Source organism: Zalophus californianus, chromosome 1 (genome assembly GCF_009762305.2).
Source record: "Zalophus californianus isolate mZalCal1 chromosome 1, mZalCal1.pri.v2, whole genome shotgun sequence".
Taxonomy (NCBI): Eukaryota; Metazoa; Chordata; class Mammalia; order Carnivora; family Otariidae; genus Zalophus; species Zalophus californianus.
In genome coordinates, this window is record NC_045595.1 from 16,207,873 (window position 1) to 16,235,776 (window position 27,904).

A 27,904-nucleotide genomic window follows, 5' to 3' on the forward strand; every position below is an offset into this window, starting at 1 on the left:
CATATTGCTTTAATGTTCATACATATATCCTGCTATGGAAATTCCTTTTCCAAATTATGAGTCAGTCCATATGCGTCACGTAAAATTTTCAAATCTCTATGATATTTCCACTGAGATGCCCTATAATACTGCTGCACTTTTACATTTACATGAATAAATTAAATAGTATCTCTACAAATGTTATATTCAAACAATATATTTGGTATGGGATATAATGTAACACGAAATAATTATGTATTATATACTTTGCAATATTTTTTCCTTTGTTTATATGTAGCACCGAAACAAGGTTTTTGCACAAAAGACTGGTTTTATTGAAACAAATTTTACATTATTCATGGACAATTTGTGTGAAAGCCCCTATTTGCCCCCTTTTAAGATTTATTTTCCATTTGGCTATATATAATGTATACCTTGCCATGAAATGCAATTTCAAAATCACTCAAGTAGTACAAGTAATAAATTTCAATTTCATTTTTGAAGAGTTAAAAAGAAAAATGCAATTGTTTGAGGTTCAATTGAAGTGATTTCTCATTTTCCTACTCTTTTCATCTCTTAACCTACTTCTCAGAGTTTGTTTTTAACTTGAAGCAATCCTCCGCTGAAGCATTACCATATGGTTTTAGAATGTTCTGCCTGTTTTGCATCTGTTGAGGATAAAACACTGGGAATTATGATTAAATCTATCAAGACAAAATATGGAGGGTGTCAATAGGGGCCCCTCTGGAGACAGAGTGTTCTTCAGATAAGAGAAAATAAAAATCACTCTTCCTGTCTTCCAAAAAACCCAACTGGCTAGACTTGTGTGTCCAATATGGCAGCCACCTGTGGCAATCTAAATTTAAATTTAATTAAAAATCCTTAATTATTCTATTTTTTTAAAAGATTTTATTTATTTATTTGAGAGAGAGAAAATGAGAGAGAATGAGAGATAGAGAGCACAAGAGGGAAGAGGGTCAGAGGGAGAAGCAGACTCCCTGCCAAGCAGGGAGCCCGATGCGGGACTCGATCCTGGGACTCCAGGATCATGACCTGAGCCGAAGGCAGTCGCTTAACCAACTGAGCCACCCAGGCGCCCCAAAAATCCTTAATTATTCTAGAGGGGAGGGGGTGGGGGGATGGGTTAGCCTGGTGATGGGTATTAAAGAGGGCACGTTCTGTGTGGAGCACTGGGTGTTATGCACAAACAATGAATCATGGAACACTACATCCAAAACTAATGATGTAATGTATGGTGATTAACATAACAATAAAAAATTTTAAAAAATCCTTAATTAAAAGTTCTTCACTTATACCAGTCATTATTCAAGTAGTCAAAACCACGTGTGTCTGGTGGTCACTACATTTGGACAGCACAGTTAAAGAACATTTCCATCACTGCAGAAAATTTTATTGGATGGCACTGAACTAGACCATGTAGGAGTCAATTCATATAGGAATATATGTAAATATATGCACTTTTTCCTTCTTAGTCACAAAAGCTACTTGTTAAAGCTTATTTTCAATTCACAGTCCTGTTTTCTTTTAGCCCAAAATCGTGGTATAAAAATAGACATTTGTAAAATTTCTCCAAATCATGTGATGTGGTGTAAGAGTCCAAAGCCCTATCATGAATCCCATCCTTGCCAACAAAAAGCAGTCTCATGAGCTCCCTGTGGACAGCAGCACTGTGGCCTGGGCAAAGTCTTCCTGTAGCACCTGTCAGGAAAGCTTTCCTAGGCACTCCTCATCTGTAATGGACAAGTAGTCATCCCTGCTACCTTGTAAAGCCACCTTGGAGGAGGAGTCCCTAAGGGTACTGCCTCTGCTCCCTGCTCTAAGGTGCATCCTGGGACCCCCAAGGTACCCACTCAGAACAGGAGGACCATCCATGCAGGCCACGTAGGGCTTCCCAGGACCAGCCAGGACCACTATGCCTCTGTGAGGACTCCCAGCGCACCATCTGAGTATCCTGTGCCCGATGCATGGGCAGACAATCCAGCTCTTCTTTCTACCTTCAATGCCCAAATTATACCTAAAGTCTTACAAAATACAATTAAAATATATGAAAACAGCAGTTTGTATAAACCCAAGGAAAGCTTTTCTTAGTAAAAGAAATAATTCATTAAAACTCTTTCAAAATAAAATAAAATCTCATTTGGCTAGTCCCATATAAATGCTCTTTTTACAATCCCTTTATCCCTGGATTCCTAAAAACAGTGTAATCAACTTCAGATTTTGGTCTCTAAGTTATAATTTAAAAAAAAACACACTTTCTAAAATATTAAATGTGACTATTTGGAAACAAGTATATGCAAATGAACTTTTATATATAAACCCACTTAGCAATTCTCCAGTCCACAGAGAGAAGTATTTGCAAATGTGAAATCCGAAAATCATTTTTCCTAACTATGACTGTGGTTTCTAGACTTTGTCCTTAAGTGCAAACCATTATTCCACAACACCAAGATTTATAGCTCCACGACACAGGGAGATTCTGCAGTCTTCTAATGGATGGCATCAAAGCTGAACGCTAAAAGATACTTTGGTGGTATAGCTGGGAACAGATTCTGTAACAAAAGAAACAAAGATACTCAATCATTCCCCATTTTATCACAAAGTGTAGCTACAAAACATGGCTCATGTTAACACACAAAATACTACCACTTCTTATGTTAAACTATGGAGATAAATGGATTTATCTATCACCATTAAGTCCGCTTTCACAAATGTTTAGTCATGCTTTAGAAATATTTAGATCTAAGATAGAATTATTAACCCTCATTCTTTTGCAATCATTCCAACAAACTGACACAGCTACATCAGGATCTGAGAAACTGTATGACCCTAAAATAAGAAAAACTGACAAAACAGAAATAGATGGCCAAGGACCTGAGACAGCAGGTAAGACCCCAGGTGGAAGGGAAAATGGTTTATAAGCAAAGTTTGGGCTATTCCTAAACCAAGCGTAATCTTAGTAAGTACCCCTTTTACTCAGTCTTGCTCTTCTCACTGGTTACTGCCCACTCTCCCTTCACAGCCAAATTTTGTCAAAGGATCGTCTATACCAATGGCTCTCAAGGTGAGGCTCCCAGGCCCAAGGTGTCAACATCACCTGGGACCTTCTTAGAAATGCACATTCTAGGTCCTACCCCAGAGCTGCTGAGTCAAAATCTCTGAGGCAGGGCCTGCAGGTGATTCTTAGGGTCACTAACACTTGAGGACCAGCAAAGAGTTTCACTTGCTCATCATTCTTAAATCACATGAGTTTGGAGGTCCAAGTGACTTGCTAAAGCTACATTTTTTCCCCCTTAGCTATGGACTCTGGTCAAAACCAGCTGAGTATTGGCAATATCATATGAACCAATATGAATACATGAAAGACAGAATTATTATAATTATTTAGAAATAAGTGAATGAGTTCAAAAGCTATCATCACTAAAGTTAACCTTACAGAGCAAATTATTTTATCACTGACCAACAGATCCAAAGCTAACTACCTATTTTCTCTGATTCTTTCTTGCATTTTTAAATAATAGCTCTAAAATGTAATTATGAATAAATCTATAAAATACAACAATAAAGGTTTTCACAAGAGGAAACTTATACAACCCAAAGATAAATTTTGACAAAATAAATGGTTCTGCTATTTGTTTCATGTTTCATATAAATGTCTCATTTATTTCATACTATTTCAGCATTCAAGATTGGGGACAGCCAAATGGATTGGAGGTAACTGCATAGAGATTTGCTTAATTTAGTTGAAAAAAAATTTTAATTTGCCAAATAAATGGTATTTTTCATTGATGTCATGAAACCCCTGAATATCTGAATGTGACCAATCATCCTTCATCTGGAATGCGCAGCCATCGCCAGGAAGGAGGTGGTTAGAAGAACAAAGGGTGCTTATGGCTTCTTCCTGTATTTCTGTGCTTACCACAGAAGGAGGGGCTTCTACCTTCCAGAACACTTTGGAAACAGCCCCTGGGGAAATAGCTTCCCGCCCTTTCCTGAGGTCCTGTGACCTCCCCCTGCTCCTGGGTATTATCACCACCCTGTGGGAAACCAAAGCTAAAGGGATCTAGGTACTAGTCTGCCACCTCGTGTTTTTCCTTTTGTGATCTTTATATAAGTGGACCTTGATTTATGTAAGAAACAACTTTTCCTAAAGTTGAATTTAAATGGATTTTAAAATGGAATCTTATTTTCCCATTAACCGGGATACTCTTTTGTCAATGTCATTTTGTTAAAAACTCATGCAACATCTCAAGTGTATGTTTCCAGGCCTCTCTGTCAAACAGTTGGTGATGTATCAAGTATTCAAGTACACTAGAAAAATTTGATATTTAAAAAAAATTATATACATATATATTTGGTACTTGGAAAAATAATCAATTAACCAATTAACTTTTTATCATTGTGAGTCATGTCAATAAATGTGTTGTATGAGTACATGGAATTCCATATATTTATTTAAAATAATTTTTTAAAGATTTTATTTATTTATTTATTTATTTATTTGAGAGAGATAGAGCCCGGGAGAGGGGCCGAGGGAGAGAGAGAAGCAGACTCTGCACTAAGCACCGAGCCCAGTTTCAGGGCTTGATCTCAGGACCCCAAGATCATGACCTGAGCGGAAATCAAGAGTTGGATGCTTAACTGACTGAGCCACCCAGGTGCCCCTAAAATAATTTTAAATAAGATTAACGTACCTCTTTCCTTAACATCTTCGATATAGGCTTTCAAAAATTCTTTATCAAAGCATTGACGATCTCGTTCACTTTCCATCACTTCCACACCATCTTGACACGGGGTATTATCAAGAGGATTGTCCATAAGGCTTACAAATCTATTCAAGAAAATATGGACAATATCACATTTTCACCTGCACATATTTAACCACAGAATTCCTCTCATAAGAAGTCAACCTCTGTGGTATTAAATCTCAAGTTCTTACTTATCTTTGAAGGTCACAGATGACCACATAATATTAGCATCACCAGTGGAACTGGTCCATGGAATAATCCAATAGGATTATGGAATCAGTCCTGCTCAGAGGTCTGCTGGGGGAATGAGAGCTACTCAACCACAAACGGAAGACAGCAGGCAGGAGGCCCTGAGGTGGACACTAACACTTGCTCTCTGTCAGACCCTTCACACTGGATCATGTCCTGCTATGTTTGATATTACTCCCATGAATGATATCAAACTCTAAGATGAGGTGGGGTTAAATTATAAAGAAGTCAGATGGTCAATATCCTTGCAACTGAAAAGATGGATACTCCTACCAAAAAAAAGAAGCTCAAGGACAGAAACTAAAATGACGTTTGATCTCCTGTCCTGTTTTGAAAGATGTTTTGGTGTGAAAGACAATGTAATTATTTCAATTCAAACTTGGAAATCCCTCGAATAGTCTCTGGCTGCAAGTGTGAGCCCTTGCTGGCTTGGGTGGTATTGTTCTTATTGGTTTGTGGAAGCTCTATACACGTGGAAGATAAAGCCCACCTGTCCTATTTTTGTAACATATATTTCCCAGTTCTTTTTCCTTGTAATTTTATTTAATGTCTAAATTCGGAGAAAGCAAAAAGTTTTAAATTCTTTGTGGATAGATCCATGCAACTTTTCTTTTGCAAGCTCTTTTTTTTTTTTTTTTAAGATCTTATTTATTTGAGAGAGAGAGAGAGAAAGAGCATAAGTGAGGGGGGGAGGGGCAGAGGGAGAGGGGACCCGATGCAGGGCTCGATCTCAGGATTGTGAGACTATGACGTGAGCCGAAGGCAGCAGCTTAACCAACTGAGCCACCCATGTGCCCCCTTTGCAAGCTCTTTCATTGAGTTAATTTTTATCATCTGTCCCTATCCAAAAAAAAAAAAAAAGAAAATGTCTATATTTCATCATTCTTCAATGTTTTATCAGAGTAATCACTGTGGGTATTTTAAAATTTGAATAGTGCAAGGATACTTTTTTATTTAAAACTATAGTCTGTCACCCGACCTCTGTGTCTCAGATCCCCAGAGTCAGTCTCTTTCATCGGTCAATCATTATTTTTACTTAACCTGCTGGAATTCTCTTCTACACAGGACCAATACTTCAATGTTGTTTAATCAAGCGGAGGTATTCCTTCCCTTCTCTTCAGTTCCCCAACCCTCCCCTCCCAGTTTTTATGATCTATACTTTCACCTTTTTCAACATTCCACTATGAAAACTTTCCAACATTCAGAAGTCAGGAAAATGCTACAGTGAACACACCCATCCCTACCACCTAGGTTCCATATTTAAGATTTTACTGCACCTGCTTTATCACACCCCCACCCATGTATCCACCCCTCGATCTACTCATCGAGCCATCTTATTTTTTGATGCATTCAAAGCACATCACAGACATCACGTACTTTCACGTTTACACCGTTAACACCACCATCCGCATTCTGATCTGAAACCATATTTAACTTTTCTATCTTGCCTGCAGTTTGATTCCAAAATTGAAAAATTCATGTTTTTGTGACAATCATCTGGAAAGGCTTAGTGATGCCTTCATGTTTGAGGCTGAGACCACTAAATGTTGGCTGGGCACCTGCACATGCAGACCATGCTTGCCCGGGCTCCAGCCCACCATGGGTGACCACGCGGGCAAGGAGCTGCCAGTCCCCTGGCGAGTCTCCAAACACAAAACTCTGGGGTTTTTCCCCCAGGGCCACCCTAGACAAAACCTCAGGCTTTTTGGTCAGGTGCTGAGTGGTCTGCCCAATGGAATCGTTTACAATGCCTGTAAAAAGGCATTGAAACTTCTGTGAACTGGGATTAGGTCCTCCGAGTCCAAGAACCATCCAATCTGGTTCCTGAGACAGGTGGGCGCCCAGGCTCCAGGTGCCCCTTACCTTGCGCATGAATGTCTCTACAGGGATCTACTCACTTTAAAGGTGTGGATGAGTCACACAGGGCCGTCGGGAGCTCCACCAAATGGTCCCCACTGACAACTAACAAGGTGAGCTTCTTTAGGTTAAGCAAGGCATAAGGAAGATAACTCAGCTTGTTCTTATACAAGAGAAAGGTCTGCAGTTCTTCTAGCCTAAGAAGAAGTAAAACGGATTAGACTTAAAAGGATTAACTTCATGGGGGGGGCGGGGAGAAATTCTGGTATGAAATCCCTACATAGTTTATTTTATGTATGTGACCCTATGAGAATAAACGGACTTTAAAATTTAAATAAAGTCATGCCAGGTGACACTATTTGGGTTTTTTTAAGTTTTCACTGGCTTAATTGCCAAGCAAAGACAAATATAACAGCAGGATAAGCAAACGGCACATTATACATTAGTCTGGGAGGGGGCCTGACCAATCAGTACACCTCTCCAAGTGTCTGCCACATTCCCCGGGGTCAGCAGGGGATGGGAAAGGAACCCTACTGGAGTTGGGGCCGGGAATGAACAGATTTGGGCAACATGTTTCCTGGGGTATATCTTGAAAGCCCGATATTCCTCTCCCATCATATTTTCTAACTTTAAAATGGAAAGAAACCTGCAAAATGAAAAGGAAATGAGCAAAATGCGCTCCAGATATGTTTTATTTGTTTTCCGTTTTATTCTGACTCAGTGGACACCCCCCCCAGTTTTTTCTTGCATGCATTTGCAAAATCTTGACTGATTCCACAAATAGTTCACCAAGTTCCCCTCGTGTTTCAAACTAAAACAATTCCCACTTAGTCTCACAAACCTGGAAAGCACCAATACACATCATAAGTACCCGGAGTAGAAAAAGGTCATGTGAGTGACCTTCGGAACTAAGTCAGTTTTGGCTTCTGTGTCACGACAGCTTACTTATTATGCTCTATCTTTATAAAGAAGACTGTGGATCCCAGGAGGCCAGATACTTTGTTTCATTCACCATTTTAAACTCTGGGTCTGGCATTCAGGAGCCTAAAATCATTGGTGGGATGAATGAATGAAATAAATGAGTGAATGAATGGATCTTACATGACTCGGTATAATTTTTTCTTTTTTTGAGCTCATGCTCAATGTGGGGCTTGAACTCACGACCCCACAATCAGGAGTCGCATGCTCTACTGAATGAGCCAGCCAGGCAGCCTGGTGTAATTATTTTCTAAACACGACATACAGGGATATAATTGGAAAAACCTCCTAATCATATCGATTTTGTTTGAAAAATTATGTGTGATAAATCAATAAATGAAACAAAAAAAATTATCCTCACCGATAGTCTAAACACAGAGTAATATGCTCCTCATCCAAAAATAACATATATATAAAGACACAGAGTGATATGTGTCTATTCCATATATAATAAAAATACTTTGCTATTTCTGTGGGGTAAAGGAAAGTTAATGATGTCATTCTTTTGAGGACTCAAGCAAATTAAAGGTCACCAAGACAGCAGAGATGTGTTCAAATGCACACACATATGCACACACATATGCACGCACATGTATGAGGCTGACTGGAAACTGTCTTATCATATAAAGAATGAAACTCATTTCCCAGAAACAATAAGCTCTTGGAAAAGTCACTGATTTCAAAGACCATTCGTGTGTTATGCATGTTTAAAACGTTAACGGTGTCTAAGGCGTTAGTAAGTAATTCATACACCTCACCTTCAGAATGCGAGTAGCTACCTGTCTATATCTTGGGGCAGGTCACTCAGACTATTGTTGCTGATATCCAACCACTGCAAATTACACATCCTCAGGACACAGATCGGGACACTGGCAAACTTGTTTGCTGAGATATCTACGAATGTAACTTGCTTCAAGTTACTTAACTAGAAAGGAATAACAACATATTCTAATTACTTTTGTAAGAGCGGGTATGTTCAACTAATAATTTTCAGGTGCTATTTCTTCCCAAAGGCCCTTCTAAGAATATATGCAACACAAATCAGCAGAGTATGTATCTTGGAGCGCTGATGTGGGGCGGGCTGAGATCAACAGCACACAGGGGCTGCCCTGCAGGAGTTCACACTTTTAAAAATAAGCAATGCCATTTTATGTAGCAAGAACTAATGTGAAGAAGTTTTCAACTTGGAGCGTTCGGTAACACAGACATAAGGGGCTAATGTGCCGACGTCACGGTGGGGTAAGGGAAGGGGTCAGGAAAGATTTCACAGAGAATAGAGTTTTTACACTGGGTCCTGAGGTTCCTTGACAGGTGGAAAGATAGGGAAATGAACTCCAGGTGGGAAACAACATGTGCAAAGTCACAGAAGACAAAAAGCGCAAGCCTTAAAAAAACAGAATGACTTGAAGACAGCCACAAGGAGTTTTGGCAAATCTTAAAAAAGACTCACATTTCAACTTGTGAAGGGCCATGGCAAAAGATCAGAAATCTCTACTCTTTATGTCCCATTTCCGTAATTTGTGTTTTTTAACATGGTAACTGGATATGCAGGGAAATATTTTTTTTTATTTCAAATGCATATCTATGAATATTGAATGGAAAAGTGTCTCATGTTTGGATTTTTTTGTAAGTTGGGTCGTGGCTGTGACAATATAGACAAATAGAAGGAGCTACCTTTTACTGACTTATTTTCAGAGTCCACAAATAACATTTGGGCTGCCTCTCAGAACACATTTTCCAAACTTATGAAATATGCAATATGGAGCCAGTTGGACCAACAGAAGGAAATGTGAAATGTAGAAAAGAAAGAATCAGTAGGCTTATGCCTCTCTTTACCTTAATATAATACCTAATTCTGTATTGCCACATTTGCTTTAGTGACACACAGGTCAAACTCACCCCCTTGAATGGGCACATTCTAATTTTGCTCTTGTTTTGAATTTATGAAAATGAATGTGAAGACAGTAATGTGACAGCGAATAAGCAGTCAAAAAAGATGTTTGGGGTGCCCATAATTCAGTCTAAAGTCTCTGGCTATGTTGCAGGGGTTCTCAGACCAGCAGAAAAATCAAGACTGAATTACCATCAGCCTCTCATCTTTCTCCTTTTTACAATAAATGTAGAAGGTGCATTTTTTTCAGCCTCTAAAAGAATAAGTTCTCTCCTTTCTTTTTTTTTAAGGTTTATTTATCTGACAGAGAGAGAGAGAGCGCACAAGCAGGGGGAGCGGCAGGCAGAGGGAGAGGGAGAAGCCATGGGGCTTAATTCTAGGACCCTGGGATCATGACCTGAGCTGAAGACAGATGCTTAACCTACTGAGACACCCAGGTGCCCCAAGTTCTTTCCTTTAAATATCCTCAATAAATTAAGACTTCTGTGAAAATTAGAATAAGGAAAATCACAGTGGCATCAAACAAGCAAGGAGAGCAAATGCCTGGATATAGTCATTCCCCACTAACTACTTTCAGCAAGGGCAAAGCAAAACACTCAAACTCTTTTGAAAGGTAGTTAATATTTGCCTGACAATTCCGGTGCTGTCCAGATAAAAATCTGACATTCAGTCAAAATAAATACAACACTCATTTATACAGAAGTTTCATTATCTTTACCTTTGTCTCAAAATTCCTGGTAGTTCCCTCCATGGGTCATTCATTCTATTTGAGGTCTGTTTGAACTTGAATTCAGGGTTGTGACAATTATTTGCGTGAGAAGCATCCTCATGAAGACAGGCACAATGATGCGAATACATTGAACCCTACCAAACCATACACTTAAAAATGGTCACAATGGTAAATGTAATGTTTTTAACCAAACGGAAAATAATGTTCTAATGCCAGCATTTGGATACCGCATCCAGGCAAACAGTGCTTTCCTGAGTCTGTAGAGGTGAGAACCTGGTGTGCTGTGTGCTTCCTTTGGATAGTACAAGTTGGATACATGAGGCTGAGACATGACCTGTCTTCAGCTACATAGTTTCTATTTATCCCGAATAAGCCATACTTTGAACAGGTGGCTGAAATTTATGGCCAATGAGAACCATTCAGGCTGGAAATAGTGACATTATATACAAGAAGAGTCAGTGAGCTGTTTTAACAGAGCCACCTGGGGAAGTATAACAAGTACAGCGCATTTACAGAATCCCATTCAAAGCAAAGAGCCTAAAAATCTATATCCCAAGTACATTTGCTCCCACCTATGTCAATATAGATGAATCAGCAGGACATTGCTGTTTGCCCACAAAAACAAAACAAAACAAAAAAACAACCCAAATTGTGGTTGCCTAGGGCTGTTCAATATGCCAACTCATGCGGATTAACTGTAAACAGGTGAGACAGAATTTTGAGGGAATGCTTAAAATATCCTAAAAGTGAATTACTTATGGCTAAATCTGAAGGTCTATAAATTATATCTCAATAAAGGGGGGGAAACAGAGAAGGGACAGAGAGGCAAGCCCAGAAAGGCTGTTGTCCCTGTCCAGATGATGGACAGCACGGGCTTGGGCAAGGGTGTTGGTGACCAGGTCCTGGGTGGTGGTCAGACACAGAACCTATTCTGAAGGGCATTTTCAATAGACTCACTTACAGAGTGAATACAGGGCATGGGAGCAAGAGAGGTCAAGATGACCTGGACTGTTTCCAGCCGGGACAACCAAGAGAAGACTGAGCCAATTTCTAAACTGGGGAAGCCTGGGGGCGCCTGGGTGGCTCAGTCAGTTAAGCATCTGCCTTCAGCTCAGGTCATGATCCCAGAACCTGGATGGAGCCCTGCATCAGGCTCTCTACTCAGCCGGGAGTCTGCTTCTCCCTCTCCCACTCCCTCTGCTAGTGGGCACGCTCTTTCTCTCTCTGTCAAATAAATAAATAAAATCTTTAAAAATTAATTAATTAATTAAAATAAATAAACTAGAGAGGCCTGGGGAATGAGCAGTCTCATGCAGGGAGTCATGCCCCTGGGGAGACGCCCTCACCTGGACTGTCAGGCATTTCCTGGGGCGATAGTGGACGGAGCCACTTCCTCCCACCCAGAAGTTTCCAGGCAAGGAGAGTAACACCCCATCTAGGACTCTAATCAGCAGCCAGGGCCTTGTCTGGACCACACCAGCAACACTGTTTCCACTCTGTTCATTACCAGCAGGATTATGAGATCTCTATCTCCCTTCAGCACAAGAAGCCTGTTGAGTTTTGTTTGGCAACACTCTTTGCTCTCAGCTGCCCCATCTCATCAGAATGGGATTTTAAATCATTTCTCCAGTGAATACAGACCAAAAATCATTAACGAATATTGCTTAAATTAATGGACTTTTAAAATCCTATCTGTTAAGACTACTTTAGTTATCTACAAGTTTTTATGAATCTATAAACTTTTAAAAAGTTTTTACCCCCTTTATTTCCAACTGTCTCCAATTTATTTTACCACTGTGGGTTAAAAAAAATCCAGATCTGCATTACAGACAACAGGCATCATACATTGAATAGGCATTAAATAAAAATATCTTATATGAAAACAGGACATTTTTGCCTTGTTTTGTTTGTTTTTGATAGCTTTTCTGAACTTAAATTCAGCTCCTGGCCTAGTATAAAAACATTTTAAAAGACCTTCTAAATCGCTGGTATAGGGCGATTGAAATGTCAAGAAAGCATGATATAATAAAGATGGATTTCATCTTGTAAACTGTCTTCCCAGCATTATAGATCAGCCCATGTCATAAACCAAATACAAGTAAATCACAATGCCAATATGACTGCTTTCTTACTTCGAAGGGGAGCTCGGTTAATTCTAGGTTTCCAGAACAATCCAGTTTCTCTAGATTTTCACAGTCTCCCAGTTCTGGAGGAATGCTCCTTAGATGGTTGAAACTCACATTGAGTTCTTTCAGGTTCTTCAAACGACCTGTCGTCAGAACAAATGAACATCCATGGGGAAGATCCTTTAAGGTCTTTTAATAACAAACACAAGACCAAGATATAAAACTTTTGTATAAATGACAATGGGGGAGACATGAAACATAACTTTGTATTTGTTTTTTAAGCACTTGATTAAATGTCCGTTCGTCTTTTATCCTGAGCGTGTCAGTCCTTGACCATAGCATTTTTTTGCTTACTCTCTAGTTAATCCTTCATGGAACTATAGGCAGCCCCCAGACCTTCACCCCTCCCACCCCAAGAGAAAGAGAAGCAGTAATGATCACTGTAGTCTTCATTTTAAGGTACTGCAGCTGAACAGAAAAATGATGGAAAATTATAAAATGTTGATCAAAATGACATAATAGGCTACACTAAACTTATACAGGAACAAATTGGTCGTATTTTATGTTTGAATGAGCATGTCATTGCCTGCTTAACTTTCTAAAACTAAAAGAAAATAAACAAAAAGTTCCTAAGCACAGCATTGCTCACTCATGAGACTTCTAGTTTCTGAGCCATTGGCAAATGTCTGCCTATGCTGAGTTCTGCAGGTGGCATCCTGCTATCACTGCCCCAAGGGGACCTTGCGAACTAACCAGCAGCTCTGGGAACACAGGAAACAGCCCCGCCCAGCGGTGTCCTGGGCCAGGAGGGGAAGGGAGCGCCAAGCCACCACCTGCCCACCCGCAGCCTGCTTGCCAGACAAGAACACTGAGGCTCCTGCTGGAGAACCTACCGATTTCAGCAGGAAGATGGGAGATTTGGTTTTTTGGCAGATCCAGAATTCTCATGGCTTGAAACAGCTCGATATAAGTAGGAATGATTTGAATCAGGGTATTACTGATGTGCCATTCTTTCAGGTGTGTCTGCTCCTTCAATGAATCCGGGAGCTCCTAAAACAGAATGAATGACATCAGTCACAACTAGTTCCTCAAGGTGTCGGAGCCGAGTGGCAGCATGCACAAAGCCAAGTACAACCAGGCATTTACGTAAAAGGCAAGAAGCAAGAGAGCATGGGGGAGAGCGTCAGGCCTAACCTTAGCCCACTCCATAGCCCCTCCAAGAAGCCACTTTAAGACTCCGGGGTTGTCATTAATTTCACTCTGGGGTTGTCATTAATTTCACAGATTAGCCCAATTACAAAACTGCCGTTCATTCATGATACTAAGATCAAATGTCCAGTGAACACAGACAACCAGGCTCACACCCATAGCCATGACATATATTGTTAATTTACAACACACTGATTTAACATCTCAAAACAAAATCTGTCTATGCACTGGATTTTAAAATTTGTGCTACATTTCCCCTCCCTAGGTAGTTGCTTGATAAAGATCTAATAGTTGCTGTACCAAATTTCTCACTGTTTTTCTGAGTCTATCATAGGAAAGAGCACCAGAAAGACAGCAGGGAGACCTGAATGCTGGGCCAGGCTCTGCCTTTTTCCAGGTGCACCACCTCCCTCGGCCTTCATTTGTGCAGTGACAGAGGAACTCAGCAGAATCCAAGGCCGCCCCTAGCTCAAGGGCTCTGGGATACAGTTGGAAAGGTGCTGAGAAGTGCTTATGGCTGGAGGTTCTCCAGGCGGGCTGGGTAACCCCTGTGGGGTAAGTGCTTAGACCAGGACCATGTTTGACAATGGCGCATGAGAACGATTTACCAGCGGTATTTAACTGGAACTGCAGAAGAGCACCCACTGATCTCAGTGATGGGGATGCAGGAGAAAGAAGACTAGAGGTTGTACAGTAATAATCTTTCCCAGTTTCAAAGGGCAGCGCAGCCAACAAGTTAGTGTCCTAGAATATCAGCTCATTTAGAACCCACAACAGCCCTTAGAGATAGCCAAGGCAAGCCTTAGCACTGGAGAAGATAAAATATATGAAAGTGGAGTAAACTGCCCCCAGATCACATGGCCAATAAAGGACAGCCCCCAGGACCCCCCCCTCCAAATTTCAGTCTCCGGGCCCAGAGTGCCTTCAGCCATAACTTGGGGAGATAAAAAGAGATGGAGGGCAGGTTCCAGAGAACCTTGCGCCCCAGAAAGGGACCATCATCCCAGTTTGCTTGCCCATGGCACACTCAGGTGCTGCTTCTACCAGAAAACGTCAGATCACGGGCAAGCCCTGGAGATGCCTCCCCAAGCAAAGCAGCAGGTCAGGGGCACTGGGAACAGGAGGCCACCTGTAAACACCTGAGGAAAGGGCACAGGGGGCATCTTTGTCCTGGCCTCAGACTCTCAGGAGGAAAAGCAGTTAAAGGGTCTGTCACTACCACTAGGGGTTGTTACCTAAAAGACTCAGTATATTAAAAAAAAAAAAAAAAGGGTGGGGGGCAAAGAGTGATTTTAAAGGTCTGGGGGAGAGACCACAGGAGTAAACACTTTAAAGGCTGCGCCATCCTGGTGAGGGCCGCTGGGGTCGCAGCCCCTGCCAGCCTAGGAGGAATCCTCCTGCCCTCCCCAGGACTACTCAGTCTTGCATGGAGGAAGGGAGGAGAGAATCTGGTTCAGAGCAGGCAACTGGCTCCTCCCCATCCATGGGAAAGCTCTTCTTTGGGCCAAGGCCAAGGCCAATCAATGCCTGGAACAGAGCCCAGCAGCGCACATTGGGCAACCCCTTGCTGCACTCACCGTCCACTGCTCCCCAGAAAGTTCAAACACAAATGGACTGCTCCGTTTGTCTCTCTCCTTGAAAAGTGAGCTCTGCCTTGCAAGGGTGTTCCTTTCGATCTTTTCCAGAAGCCTCACACTGGTGTCTATAAAGCCATTCTTGCAGTACGCAGCCTGGGGGATGCCTTTCCTCCTGCACTCGGCCACGAAGTTCCACTCCTCCTTTATCCTAAATGGACAGCAGAGGCCGAAGTCACGTTCCTGGGGAACTGCCCTCACCTGCCTCGAGCAGCCGGCAGGCCACCTGGGCACAGGGGCAGCCCTTCCCCAGGCCGGCAATTTCCCCGCCGCCGCAGGAGACTCAAGCACCCCCACCCACCCAACCACCCAAACCTCAGCCCTCCTCCCTGCACCTCTTCTCTTGGTCCCTCTGCTGTGGGAATGTAAGGGGCATCTTAAACCCTCAGAGTTGTGAATTATCAGCAACTTTGACTAAAAAAGTAGAGAAGGAGAATCAGGGCCAGCAAGAGACCCCTGATTCAGAGCCTGGACCACGCCGTTAAAGGAATCACAGGTGTTGAAACATTCTAGTAAGTGCTTATAGACTGTCTTTCCACCAGCCAAGAGTTGGTAGTGTTAGCAAAGCTTGGTAGCAGCACTAGAGTGTGGTCAATGTCAGTAATTCCTCAGGAGAGCTGCAATGCCGGGGTGGGTGGCTGGGGACACAGCCGGACCCTGCCAGTCACCAACCCTCTAGATCCCAATGAATTTTATAAAGATCATATGTATACCGTATGATCCAGACATTCTACTCCTAGGTATTTCTATAAGACAAGGGAAAGTGTATAACTATACAAAGACCTGGGCATATGTTCATATTAGCTTTATAGCCAAAACAACCCAAATGCACCTTCACAGGTGAATGGATGGACACACTGTAGCTTATCCACATGTGGACTACCACTCGGCAATAAAAAGAAATAAACTCTTGATACACACTACCACGTGAATGAATCTCGGTGTCATCAGGCTGAACGAAAGAATCCAGACCAAAAAAAAATTATTCTATTTATATAAAATGATTTGTAAGACTCTAATAAATGCAAAATCATCTACAGCAACAGGAAGGAGTGACTGCCCAGGCACCGAGGACAGGGGATGAGAAGAAAGAACCACCTAGAGCGAGGAAGAGACATCTAAGATGATGAATATGATCCTATCTTGATGGTGCAAATGGTTTTAAGGAGGTATATGTACATCAAACTTTTCAAATTGTATCCTTTAAATACGTGTAGTTTCCTGTGTGTCAGTTATGCTCCTCAGTAAGGCTTTCATAAGAAACATTTTGTGTGGGCGCCTGGGTGGCTCAGTTGGTTCAGCGACTGCCTTCGGCTCAGGTCATGATCCTGGAGTCCCGGGATCGAGTCCTGTGTCGGGCTCCCTGCTCAGCAGGGAGTCTGCTTCTCCCTTGGACCCTCCCCCCTCTCATACGCTCTCTTTCTATCTCATTCTCTCTTTCAAATAAATAAATAAAATCTTTAAAAAAAACATTTTGTGGTCCCATTTCCATCACTCCTGCATCACTCCTCAATCCCCCCGGCCCTCTCTTGTTTTTTGGGGGCACCTGGACAAACCTCAGTTTAGCTGGCATCCACCTCTCCCCCCCAACCCCTGGCTCTGCACCTGCACCCACCCAGGAGTGAAGGTGGAGGAAAATTCACTGCCTTGCAAACTGGCCTCGCTTTGAATGGTGACCCCTGACCCCAAGCCCCTCACCGCTGTCCAGCAGCCCTGCCACACTCCCAAGCTTGATCCTTTGCCCCAGGCCCCAGGTGACTCTTGTACATGTTCTCCCTTTCAAGCGAACCTCCAGCAGTGCCTACCCCATCCTCCGTCTCAGAGCTCCTGGTTCAGGGAGGGAAGAAATGAAAGAGAACACAACGCATGGAACTCCCAGCACCACATCCACGCCACCGGCTCGCATCTGCTCCTGTCAACTCTGCCTGTGCTTAGGCTGGTCTGTAAGAACTCTCCCAGATCCTCCCTGTGGTTACACTGCCTCCCGAGCTAAACCCAGCCTCTCACCTGCTCAAGGACTTCCTGCCCCCGCTTCTCTCCTGAGTATTTTCCTCCTGTGGATCATTCCCATTGATGCATGCACCACGGTTATTTCTCCCAACTTAAAGGGCAACACTACCACCTTCACCCCCCACCTCTACCCCCTGCAACCTCATGTCTTCCATCAAGCCCGCTGCACTTTATAGCCAACCCCACGAAAGAGTTGTGCTGACTCACATCCACAGTTCTCCGTTCCCATTCCCCTATTCTCTGTTGAACCCCCTTCACTCAGCATCCCGCTTCTTTGGAACTGTTCTCAAGGTCATCATGACCTCCACTTTGCTAGACGCAGTGGCCAAATCCAGTCTTCATCTTCCATCTGCAGCATTTGGCACAGCCCTTCCCCCCCAACCCCCCATGAAGCCTGATTGCCACTTGGCTCCCAGGACCCCCCTCTGCCAATTCTACTCCTACCTCTCTAGTCGCCAGGCTGACCGCCCCCCTCAACTTTCCAACCTCCAAATCTCCAAGGTCCCAACACCCAGCCCTTGGGTCTCTGCCCTTCTCTATCTATACTCATTCTTTGGATATCTCCCAGTGCCGTAGTTTTAAATAGATCTGTATGCTGATGGTGCCCAATTATAGCTCTCTAGCCAAGACTGCCTCACTGAATCCAGACGCCTTGCTTCCCCTGTATCTCCAGCTGAGTGTCAAAAAGGGGTCCCAAATTAACATGTTCCAACCCAAATTCCTAATCCTCACCCTAAAACCTGCTTCTTCCCCATCCCAGGCCAACCCATGCCTTAGTGTTCACATTGCTCTTGTGTCTGCCTGGGACATTCGTTCCTGAATTTCTGCAGGGCTGGCTCCCAAGGTCTATGTCACAGTTTTTGCTCTTCCAAAATGACTTTGGGTATCATTGGAGTTTCAAGCTTGCCATTAAGCTGGGAGAAAGAGGAGCATTTTTAAAAAGTATTTTGCTGATGGCCCTGGTTAGCCCAGCTACCACCCTACCCAGATCCTAGTCACAGTGAGCTGAGCTGGGGTAGGCACTCAGCAATCAAGGAGGTAGGGCTTCAGGATCTACCTATGACGTCTCCATGTAATGTCATGAAAGGGGTAAGTTTAAAAATTCCAGCACATGGAGAGAGATGAGTTTAATACTGGGAGAAACTGGTAGGATTGGCTTGGGATTGTTACTTTTCATTATTAGCGCTTCTGTATAATTTAAATATTTTAATACCATGTGATAAAAATAAATGTAAATACCTAGGGTCACCTGGGCAATTCGGTCAGTTAAGCATCCGACTCTTGATTTTGGTTCAGGTCATGATCTCAGAGTCCTGGGATCGAGCCCTGCGTCCAAGTTCTGCACTGGGCGTGGAGCCTGCTTAAGATTCTCTCTCTCCGTTTTCTCCCCCTGCCCCTCCCTCTGTTCATGCACTCTCTCCCTCTCTTAAATAAACAATAAATATTTAAAAATAAATAAATAAATGAATGTAAATACCTGCTTATAGATCTAGACCTGATTGTAGCAGTCAAGGATGTGGGGCAGACCCCGGGTCTAAGACATGTGGATTGAAGGAATAAAAGAAATCCCCCCCCAAAATGGCAACAGCCAACACAGCATGGCCACCGTTCACCAAGCCTTGTGTTCACCAAGCACTTTTCAGGTTAACGTCTCTTCTACCCTCATTTCTTAGACCGAACCCGAAGGGCTACCCTGCCAATGGAATGGAACAATGCCCGTTAAGCCCTACAGAATACATCCTTCCTATATCACAAATAAACCAACATCAATGCCTCACATATTTTGGTGCAGCCAATATACAATGGAGAACAAAAGAATATTAGACACATCTCATTAAAAAGAAGCATATACCAAATCTTTTTTGGATTTCGTTTTAAATGTTTTCTAACCCATTCCCTCCAAAACCTCATGAGAATTTAAGCTATTTTTTGGTGAGAGTCAAGATGAGACTATGAACTCTTTTTTTCAATTCCATTCTCTTCCTTGAGACTAATTAAAATAAGTAAACTGTCTAGCATAACATAGAGTTGTCAAATTGCTACGTTGTACACCTGAAACTAACGTAACATAGTGTGTCAGCCACATTTCAATAAGAAAAAGGGAGGGAGATCAAAATAAACAAATAAATAAATAAACAAACTGTCTTTGTCTTTATACTTTATCACCCGTATAGTTGAATTATCATCCTCTTGCATCAATTTTAGTAGAACTTCAAATACAAGACAGATAGACATGTAAAATGATGCTATTACAGTTCCACTAATTAAATCAGTAAATGTGCAAATAAAATGCTCTTCCCTTAAGAAAAGAACCCACAATCCTAGGCTGGATGGCAAAGAGCCTCCCTGGATGAGAAAGTCCTCTCTCAGAGCCTTACAGCGGTTCTTCTATTTCCCCCACTTGGTGACTGAGTTTCAGATAGAGTGTTAGTCTGTATTGTATCTCTGCTTATAACTTTTTTTTTAAGATTTTATTTATTTATTTGACAGAGAGAGAGAGTGAGAGAGGGAACACAAGCAGGGCAACTGGGAGAGGGAGAAGCAGGCTTCCCGCTGAGCAGCGAGCCCGATGTGGGGCTCAATCCCAGGACCCTGGGATCGTGACCTGAGCCGAAGGCACATGTTTAATGACTGAGCCACCCAGGTGCCCCCTCGGCTAATAACTTTTTTAAAAAGATTGTATTTATTTATTTGTCAGAGAGAGAGCACAAGCAGGGGAAGCGACAGGCAGAGGGAGAAGCAGGTTCCCCAATGAGCAGGTAGCTCAGTGGAGGGCTGGATCCCAAGACCCTGGGATCATGACCTGAGCTGGAGGCAGCTGCTTAACTGACTGAGCCACCCAGTGCCCCCTGCTTATAACTTTTAAGTTTTGATACATGCTTCATGAAACAAATACAGTCTTACAAAAATGAAGCACCATGAAGTGAGGTCACAGAGCAACCTACAGTGTTTTGATTGTTTTCATAAAATTAAATTAACCAGATAATTGCGTGTTCTGATTAGGATTTCACCAGCTTTTCAATATATTGATTTCCCCACAGAAAACAGATCTTGAGAAACTAACGGTTAACCTTCAAATAGTATTAACAATCACAGTATGAATCATAGTATGGAAACTCAGAGACACCTGCAAAAAACGTAAATTTACTACATTCATTTTTTGCAGGGAAGCTAATCAGCTTGCTCCTTGAACCCCCACATTCCTTCCTCCACCATCCCGACTTCCTCCTCACCTGCCCAGCCAATATGATGGCTGTTTTTCTTATCTTGAGCTAGAAAAGCCTAACAAATCCCTAAGAAGTTTTCCATTTTAGGGCAAGATAAGACGTGGCACAAGTCCAATTCAGGGCCGACCTGGTGTACGGGAGGTATGGGAAGCTGTCCACAAAGCCATTTAGCACCACAATGCAAGACAGAGGCCAGGAGGCAAAAACCACTCCAAAACAGCTGAGAGTTTGTGGACCCGGGCTCTCTGCAGATGCCTCCAGCTCCAAGAACCCTCGGGATGGTGGGGGAGGTTTACGCCAGCTACAGACACTTTCCCCAAACCCCCCAGGGCTTGGGTGCCCCTTCAGCAAGTTGTCCTACCCTAGAGTAACCCTAGATGCTAGGAGTGGGGAGGAGGTCTGAGCAGAGCTGAGAGCCACTTTGGGCTCACGGGGTCCGGGGACCTGTGTAATTCGTACTAGTGTAGATCACTCAGACCCATTACCGCAGGTGTTCCCCGGTCTGAGGTTCCAATGCTTAAATTCAAGATTCACATCATGTTGGATAACCTCAGATTGGTGCAAGTGGAAAGAACGTCCCAACTGTCTGAGATTGCAGCGTTGTGCAGGGGAAAGAGCTTGGTCAAATCCTCCACTTAGCAGCTGCGTCAGCTCGGGCAAGTCACTTAGGTCCCAACTTCCTTGTCTGCAAGTTGGGGATGAAGATAACCACCTGGAACAGCTGTGATGCTTACAGTAACAGCTTAATTATCAAGCATGACCAGAAGAGGTATTGGTTTGATCCAAATAGTTCATAAAAATGGAGAACTAATAGAGAGACATTCACACCTTACACCTTTGGTTTTTAACTTAAAGCACAGAAAAATATCAACCTTTGCCAACTTGAGATAGAGTCAGGGACCTCCTCCGAGAATGGGTCTGCCAATCAGAAATCCCATTCTGCCTTCCTTATATAAACCACACCGTCCGCACATCATGCAAGAGCTCCAGTTTTGGTTCCTTCATAGGGAATAAAAAGTAGACACGCAAAGCCATCAGAATGTGCAACCTCTCCAACCTGCCATACCTTTTCGGATTTGTGCAGTGCTGAGTCAATTGTGTGGCTCATGGCTGTCCCAAATGTAGTTTTTCCAAAGTGCTCAGCTTCATTTCATATACGTGTAACTCTCTTTTACGCCTATTTCATGAGTTTACATGAGCATAGTCAAATTACCTCCTTTCGATCCAACTAAAAATGGTGTCAGTACAGTGAGTCTTACCCAGCATTCAGCTCAACAGGTGAGGGTGGAAATGCAGGACTGCGAGTGACCTTGAGCTGCCCTAGGGCATGGTCTGCCCAGGTGTGGAGAGCATTAGAGGGCCTCGTGAGGCCAGCTGAGCAGCCTTCCACAGAGTGTACTGTAGAGAGTTTACTGTATCATGGCATCTCCCCCGTGCCTGGTACAGTGCCTGGAATGCATGTAGGTCCATACACCACAGGGCAGGGGTGGGGGGCGGGGGCGGTCACTGTTATGGGAATCAGACATTCGCTCTGGGCAACAGTGGGATGGCTCTGAAGCCCAATGAGCAAGAGTCACTGAGAAATCCCAAAAGAAGGGCATCCCCCTCCACACCACAACCGCAGCCTGCCTAGTCCCCATTTGCTAAAGAAGCTACAGGTAAGGACAGAAAACACATACTTTTCCAATGCACTTTTCTCGAGCCTCTCTGCCTCCTTCTTCTGCCAAGCTTTGTGCTTCTTGACACGCGTTTCCCACAGGGCTCTGATGACAGAAATGTCGAACACGGCTACTTTGTGTCCCATGTTGGGAGCAGGAAATTACCTATTTAAGAAACATACATATGTCAGCTTCACACACACACGGAAGAAAATAGATTTAGCATGAACTTTATTTTTTTTTTAAGATTTTATTTATTTATTGGAGAGAGAGAGAGTGCGCATGAGCCGGTGGTGGGGGGGAGGGGGCAGAGAGCAGAGGGGTGGGGAGAAAGACGAGCAGACTCCCTGATGAGCATGGAGCCCACGACACACACGGGGCTCGATCCCAGGACCCCAAGATCATGACTGGAGACCTGAAACCAAGAGTCAGACGCCCAACCGACTGAGCCACCCAGGCGCCCCAGTTTTAGCAAGAACTTTAAAATGAAACAAGAATGAATCCATTGTCTTAAGTAATGATGAGATGCCCTATTAATTCCAAGATGGCAGTTTGCTAATGTTCTTAAAGCCTGATAGTACTCTGGGTAAGTCAAGTCCAACACCCACTCTGTGACTTCTCCTCTACAAGGTCACATTTGTGTCCCTACCTCTCAGCTGAATTGTGGGTTCCCAAAGCCCCCTGGGCCCTCCACAAGCCTCATGGTTCCAGGTCTCCAGTTGTGATCTTGGGGTCCTTGGATCGAGCCCACGTTCCACTGAGTTTTCTAGCATCTCATCTTCCCAATAGAGCTGTACCATACTCAACGGTACGTTTGTGAGTTAATCAGAACATACACGCACACAAACACACACACACACACACACACACAAAACACACATACACACACTCCTGGTGATCTGAGGCTACACATCAGTCAGTCACCGTTAAGCGACAAAACCGATCCTTGCACCAAGCGCATGAGCACTTTCCCAGCCAGGACTGACCACACCACAGAGCATGGGGAACTGTTCTGTGAGGGTCCCCTGCAACATGAAACCTCACAAGCTGCTGGTCTCTGTTTATTGGTTTTCCAAGTGCAAGGAAAATCAAAGTCAGGTACATCTTGGCCCTTCATTGAAGTGAGACCCAGCACAGTGCCTAGCACACAGCAGGCCCTCCATAAATACTTGTGGAATCAACAAATGAAAACTGAATAAAAGGTTTGCATCCAGATTGCTCCCCTCTCAGGCCGCTCAACGAGCTTTCTCTCTTCTTTTTTATGTTCCCATCTTGCATCTTGTTTTTACTATGTGCCTTAAGTGATTATTTGCTCACAGCAAAAAAAAAAAAAAAAAAATTATTAGGACGTAAAAGTACATTTTAATGTTCATTCCACTAACCTACACTGATCTCCCTTATCTAAAAATAACTTCCTAGTTATCATTTTAAATTTCCCCTACTTAAGAGCACTGAAATCTGGCTCCATCCTTTTCCTGATTTGCACACACACACAGCATGTCAGTTGGCAGGCAGATCACAGGACTATTGAATATTCTCTGCTCCAGTTCCAGACGCTTCTAAATGGCAGTCAGTGGGGATACAAAATCAAATATTTAATCTTCTGACTCAGCTGTGTACTCTATGAATGGCTTGTCATGCTGAGTGGGAGAGCCGGCTTCTGTTTGTGCAGTGGAATGCTGGAGAGCCCTCATTTTCGTCTAAGGAGCTGAAAATGCTGGCCCCGATTTACTTCTATCTTTCCCTTCATTTCTGACATCTGGGACTGTCTTTTGTCTCCCTTAAAATTCTTTTACCTAAAGGAGATTTCTGACAAAGGTGCCTCTAGTGGTTTTGATTTGCGTTTCCCTGACAGCTAATGATGTTGACCCAACATCTTTTTATGTGCTTATCGACCATTTTTTTAAAGATTTTATTTATTTTTTAAAGGCATTTTTAAATTTTATTTTATTATTTTTTTAAAGATTTTATTTATTTATTTGACAGAGAGAGACGCAGAGAGAGAGAGAGAGGGAACACAAGCAGGGGGAGGGGGAGAGGGAGCAGCAGGCTTCCCGCTGAGCAGGGAACCCCCATGCAGGGCTCAATCCCAGGACCCTGGGATCATGACCTGAGCTGAAGGCAGCCGCTTAACGACTGAGCCACCCAGGCGCCCCAGACCATTTTTATACCTTCTTGGGAGAAATGTCTATCCAGATCCTTTGCCAAATTTTAAACTGGGCCATTTGCCTTTTTCTTGTTGACTTGTAATAATTCTTTATATATCCTAAGCACAGGTCCTTCGTCAGATACATGATTTGCAAAACTTTTTCAATTCCATCCTTTTACTTTTAACCTAAGTATATGGTTATATTTGATGTGAGATTTTGCAGACAGAAGCTTTTTTTTTTTTTTAAGTAGGTTCCACACCCAGCGTGGGGCTTGAACCCACAACCCTGAGGTCAGCAGTCGCATCCTCCACTGACTGATCCAGCCAGGCGCCCCCGTTGACCGAAGCTTGTCGGATCATTTATTTCACACACTCCAACAATGTCTTTTAATTGGTGTATTTGGGCAATTTACATTTAACATAATTACTGATACTTTGCATTTAGGTCTAAATTCACTTATTACCTATTTTCTGCTTCACTCCTCTTTTGTTTTCCTCTTTACACGTTCAAGTCTTCCTTTGTGTTTATCTGAACATTTTTTTAGTATTCAATTTATTTTCTCTATTGTGTTTTGGACTATGTTTCTCCGTGTGGTCTTTTCTTTTTCATGGTTGCCCTAGCGAGAATACGCTTCCAGCTTCCCTTCTCATAGTCCATCAGAAACAGTATTTTAACCACTTGGAATGAGACGTGGAAACCTTACTACCACCAAGGTCACCTAGGCTCTAGCCTCGGTGCTGCTGTTGTCCCATGTCCCCTCTGGCAGCATTTCCCTTCTGCCTAAACAGCTCCCTTCAACAGTCCCCTCAGGCAGAGGACATCGGCTGACAAATGCTCTGTTCCCCTTCGCCTGAATATCTTTTTTTCACCTTCACTCCTAAAGATTGTTTTTGCTGAATAGAGAATCCCGAGTTCATTCTTTTCGCTCAGCACTTTATAGGCACTGCCCGTTTCTTCTGGCCTCCATGGTTGCCCGAGAGAAGTGTGCAGTCGTTGGAACCCTAAGTCTCACAGAGGTGATGCATCGTGGTTCTCTCATTTTGTTGCTTCTCTCGATTTGTTGAGAACTGTTCCTTGTCTTTGGTTTTCCTGTTTAATTATGACGAATCTGGGCATGGATTTCTTTGGGTTTATACTGTGTGGGATTTGCCTAGCTCCTCTGGTCGGGAGCTTTTATCTTTTGCCAAATTTGGGGACTTTCAGCCATTTTATCCTCCCAACTATTTTTTTTTTCTGCACTGCCCTCTTCCTCCCTTCCTCCTGGGACTCGGACAACACAAATATTAGCCCTTTCAGTATCGTTGTGTAGATTCCTGAGTCTGTTCACTATTTTAGAAGTCTCCTTTCCTCTCTTTTTTCCGATTGGTAATATTCAGCAATCCATCTTCAAAGGTCCCTCCCCTTCCCTAGATCATCTCCATTATGTTTATGAATCTATCCAGGGGGTGCTTTTGTTTCAGTGATTGTCTATTTTATTTCTGAAGTTGCCCTTTGGTTCTTTATATCTTCTACTCGTTGCTGATCCTTTTATCTTTCCATTCACACCGAGGGCAGAGGGAGAGAACCCCAGAAAGGACAAACTTGGAAGCTCTTCCAACCTCGTTTGAGAAGTTGCAGCTCAGCCCAGCAGACAGCAAGGAAGTCCCCTGGTTTGGTCAGACGGGTCCGGCTCCCTGGGCAACTCATAGCACCCACCACCCCACCCCGCACCCAGAGTGCCGGTGGAAGGCCACGTGACCAGCCACCAGGATTGTGCACATAGGCAGTGGGGGTCCCGGGTCGCAGGAAACCTTCAGAGCACAGGGGCTCTGTGAGGGCTCTGTTTTCTAGGTGGAAAGGACTGCAGAAAAGTTCTTGCTAGCCAGGGCTGGGGGGTTGCAAAGGACCAGGTTCTGGGCCAGGGGCTGGGGCGGGCTCCAGTAACTGTGCCCCTGCCTGCCCCCTCCCGCCCACACTGGAAAAGGTAGGGGAACTCCTCCCACCGCACTGTCCCTCCAGGGCTCTCCCCTGAGAAAGTCTAACGTGGAGTTCTCTTTAAAGGACTAGTACTTCAAGGAACAATGCTGTGTGTCACACAGTACAGATGTTGAAGGCTACGTTCAGAGCTGAGAGGCAGTACGTTGATGAATGACAGAGTAGGTGATCAGTGTGGTTCAGCTCAGACCTCGCATTCCTTCCCCCGCAGACTGTCCTCCGATGGCTCAGTGCCATTCAGCTGCCCATGTCATCCCCCAGTGGCCGTCTGGGATGGAGGCCTTGGTCCACCCTGGCCTTCAGCTCAAACAGCAGAAGGCATGCTGATTAGGGTCAGATCCCCAGGTGCAGCTCAGGGATGAGCCCAGGAGCTCTAAATGACTTTATGGTTGTTCTCCAAGCTCTTCCCTCTCCTCAGTTCCCCGGGTTCTTCTAGATTTCTTTTTTTTTTTTTAAAGATTTATTTATTTATTTTGAGAGAGTGAGAATGAGAGAGAGAGAGAGAGAGTACATGAGAAGGGGGAGGGTTAAAAGGAGAAGCAGACCCCCCGCTGAGCAGGGAGCCCGATGCGGGACTCGATCCCGGGACTCCAGGATCATGACCTGAACCAAAGGCAGTCGCTTAACCGACTGAGCCACCCAGGCACCCTAGATTTCTGGGGCTCCTTTTTACAGTCCTCTGGCCAGAGAACTGGGGCTTTAATCCCCCTGCTTTGCTATGCATGCTCTTTTGGGGGCCAAGTAGCAGGAGGGCCTGGGGAGAGAAAAAGCAATGAGAGTTTTCTCCACCCTCTGGGGCCTGCAACTCCTCCGATCCAAAAGGAAAGACCCCTTTCTCAAAGTTTTGAGTGACTGAGGCCCTCCACTCTCAACCTCCCCCCGCCATGCCCCTGCCCCTCCTGTTACTACTAAATCCTTTGGGGGCTGAGGCATGACAGGATGGTGAAAAGAAGAACAGGGATTTGCCTGCACTCTCTGAGCATGAGGGGTCCCCTCTTCCACCTGTGGAGCAATATTAGGCATCCTTGTGCCCAATTCTGGGTTCGAGGCTGCTTTGAGTCCAGGCTGCGCAACGCTGCAGGCGAAAATGGGAAACATACCACGGGCTCTCTGTACTTGGAATTCTGGTGTCTTGCCCTTACTCTCTTGCAACCAGTTACTTTGCAGAGTCTTCATATTCCTGCTCCATGTATTCGTTCCAGGTTTCAGAGCTGCATTCAGTGGGATAGACATGTGTGCCTAACTCTGTCTCACCCAGAACCAGAAACCACTGCATTTAATTTGTCTTTTACCACATTCCTTACTCTGTCATTTTCAGCTCAGGAGCTCCTACGCTGCAAAGGTCTTAAGGTTTTGGCTTTTGACCAAAAAAAAAAAAAAAAAGCTTCCATAAAGGCCGGCCAAGCAACAGCCTGAAGACAAGAGAGCACAGTCCCCAGCCTGAAATAGAGAAAAATTAGAAGGAG

The 27,904-nt window shown here is 43.7% G+C and overlaps 1 protein-coding gene across 2 annotated transcripts in view; it reads right to left on the bottom strand.

The window, feature by feature from the left end:
• Positions 1–1,155: 1,155 nt before the first annotated feature.
• LRRC2 (leucine rich repeat containing 2) overlaps positions 1,156–27,904 on the bottom strand; it is a 33,018-nt gene continuing 6,269 nt past the window's right edge. For both annotated transcript variants that reach the window (XM_027582145.2, XM_027582146.2), the window contains exons 2-9: positions 22,336–22,479; positions 15,363–15,570; positions 13,470–13,626; positions 12,583–12,719; positions 8,609–8,754; positions 6,893–7,048; positions 4,692–4,828; positions 1,156–2,549 (exon numbers count right to left, since the gene is read on the bottom strand). In XM_027582145.2, coding sequence (XP_027437946.1) covers positions 2,500–2,549; positions 4,692–4,828; positions 6,893–7,048; positions 8,609–8,754; positions 12,583–12,719; positions 13,470–13,626; positions 15,363–15,570; positions 22,336–22,460 — 1,116 coding nt within the window. In that variant the 5' untranslated portion in view covers positions 22,461–22,479 and the 3' untranslated portion in view covers positions 1,156–2,499. The remainder of the gene's footprint in view (positions 2,550–4,691; positions 4,829–6,892; positions 7,049–8,608; positions 8,755–12,582; positions 12,720–13,469; positions 13,627–15,362; positions 15,571–22,335; positions 22,480–27,904) is intronic.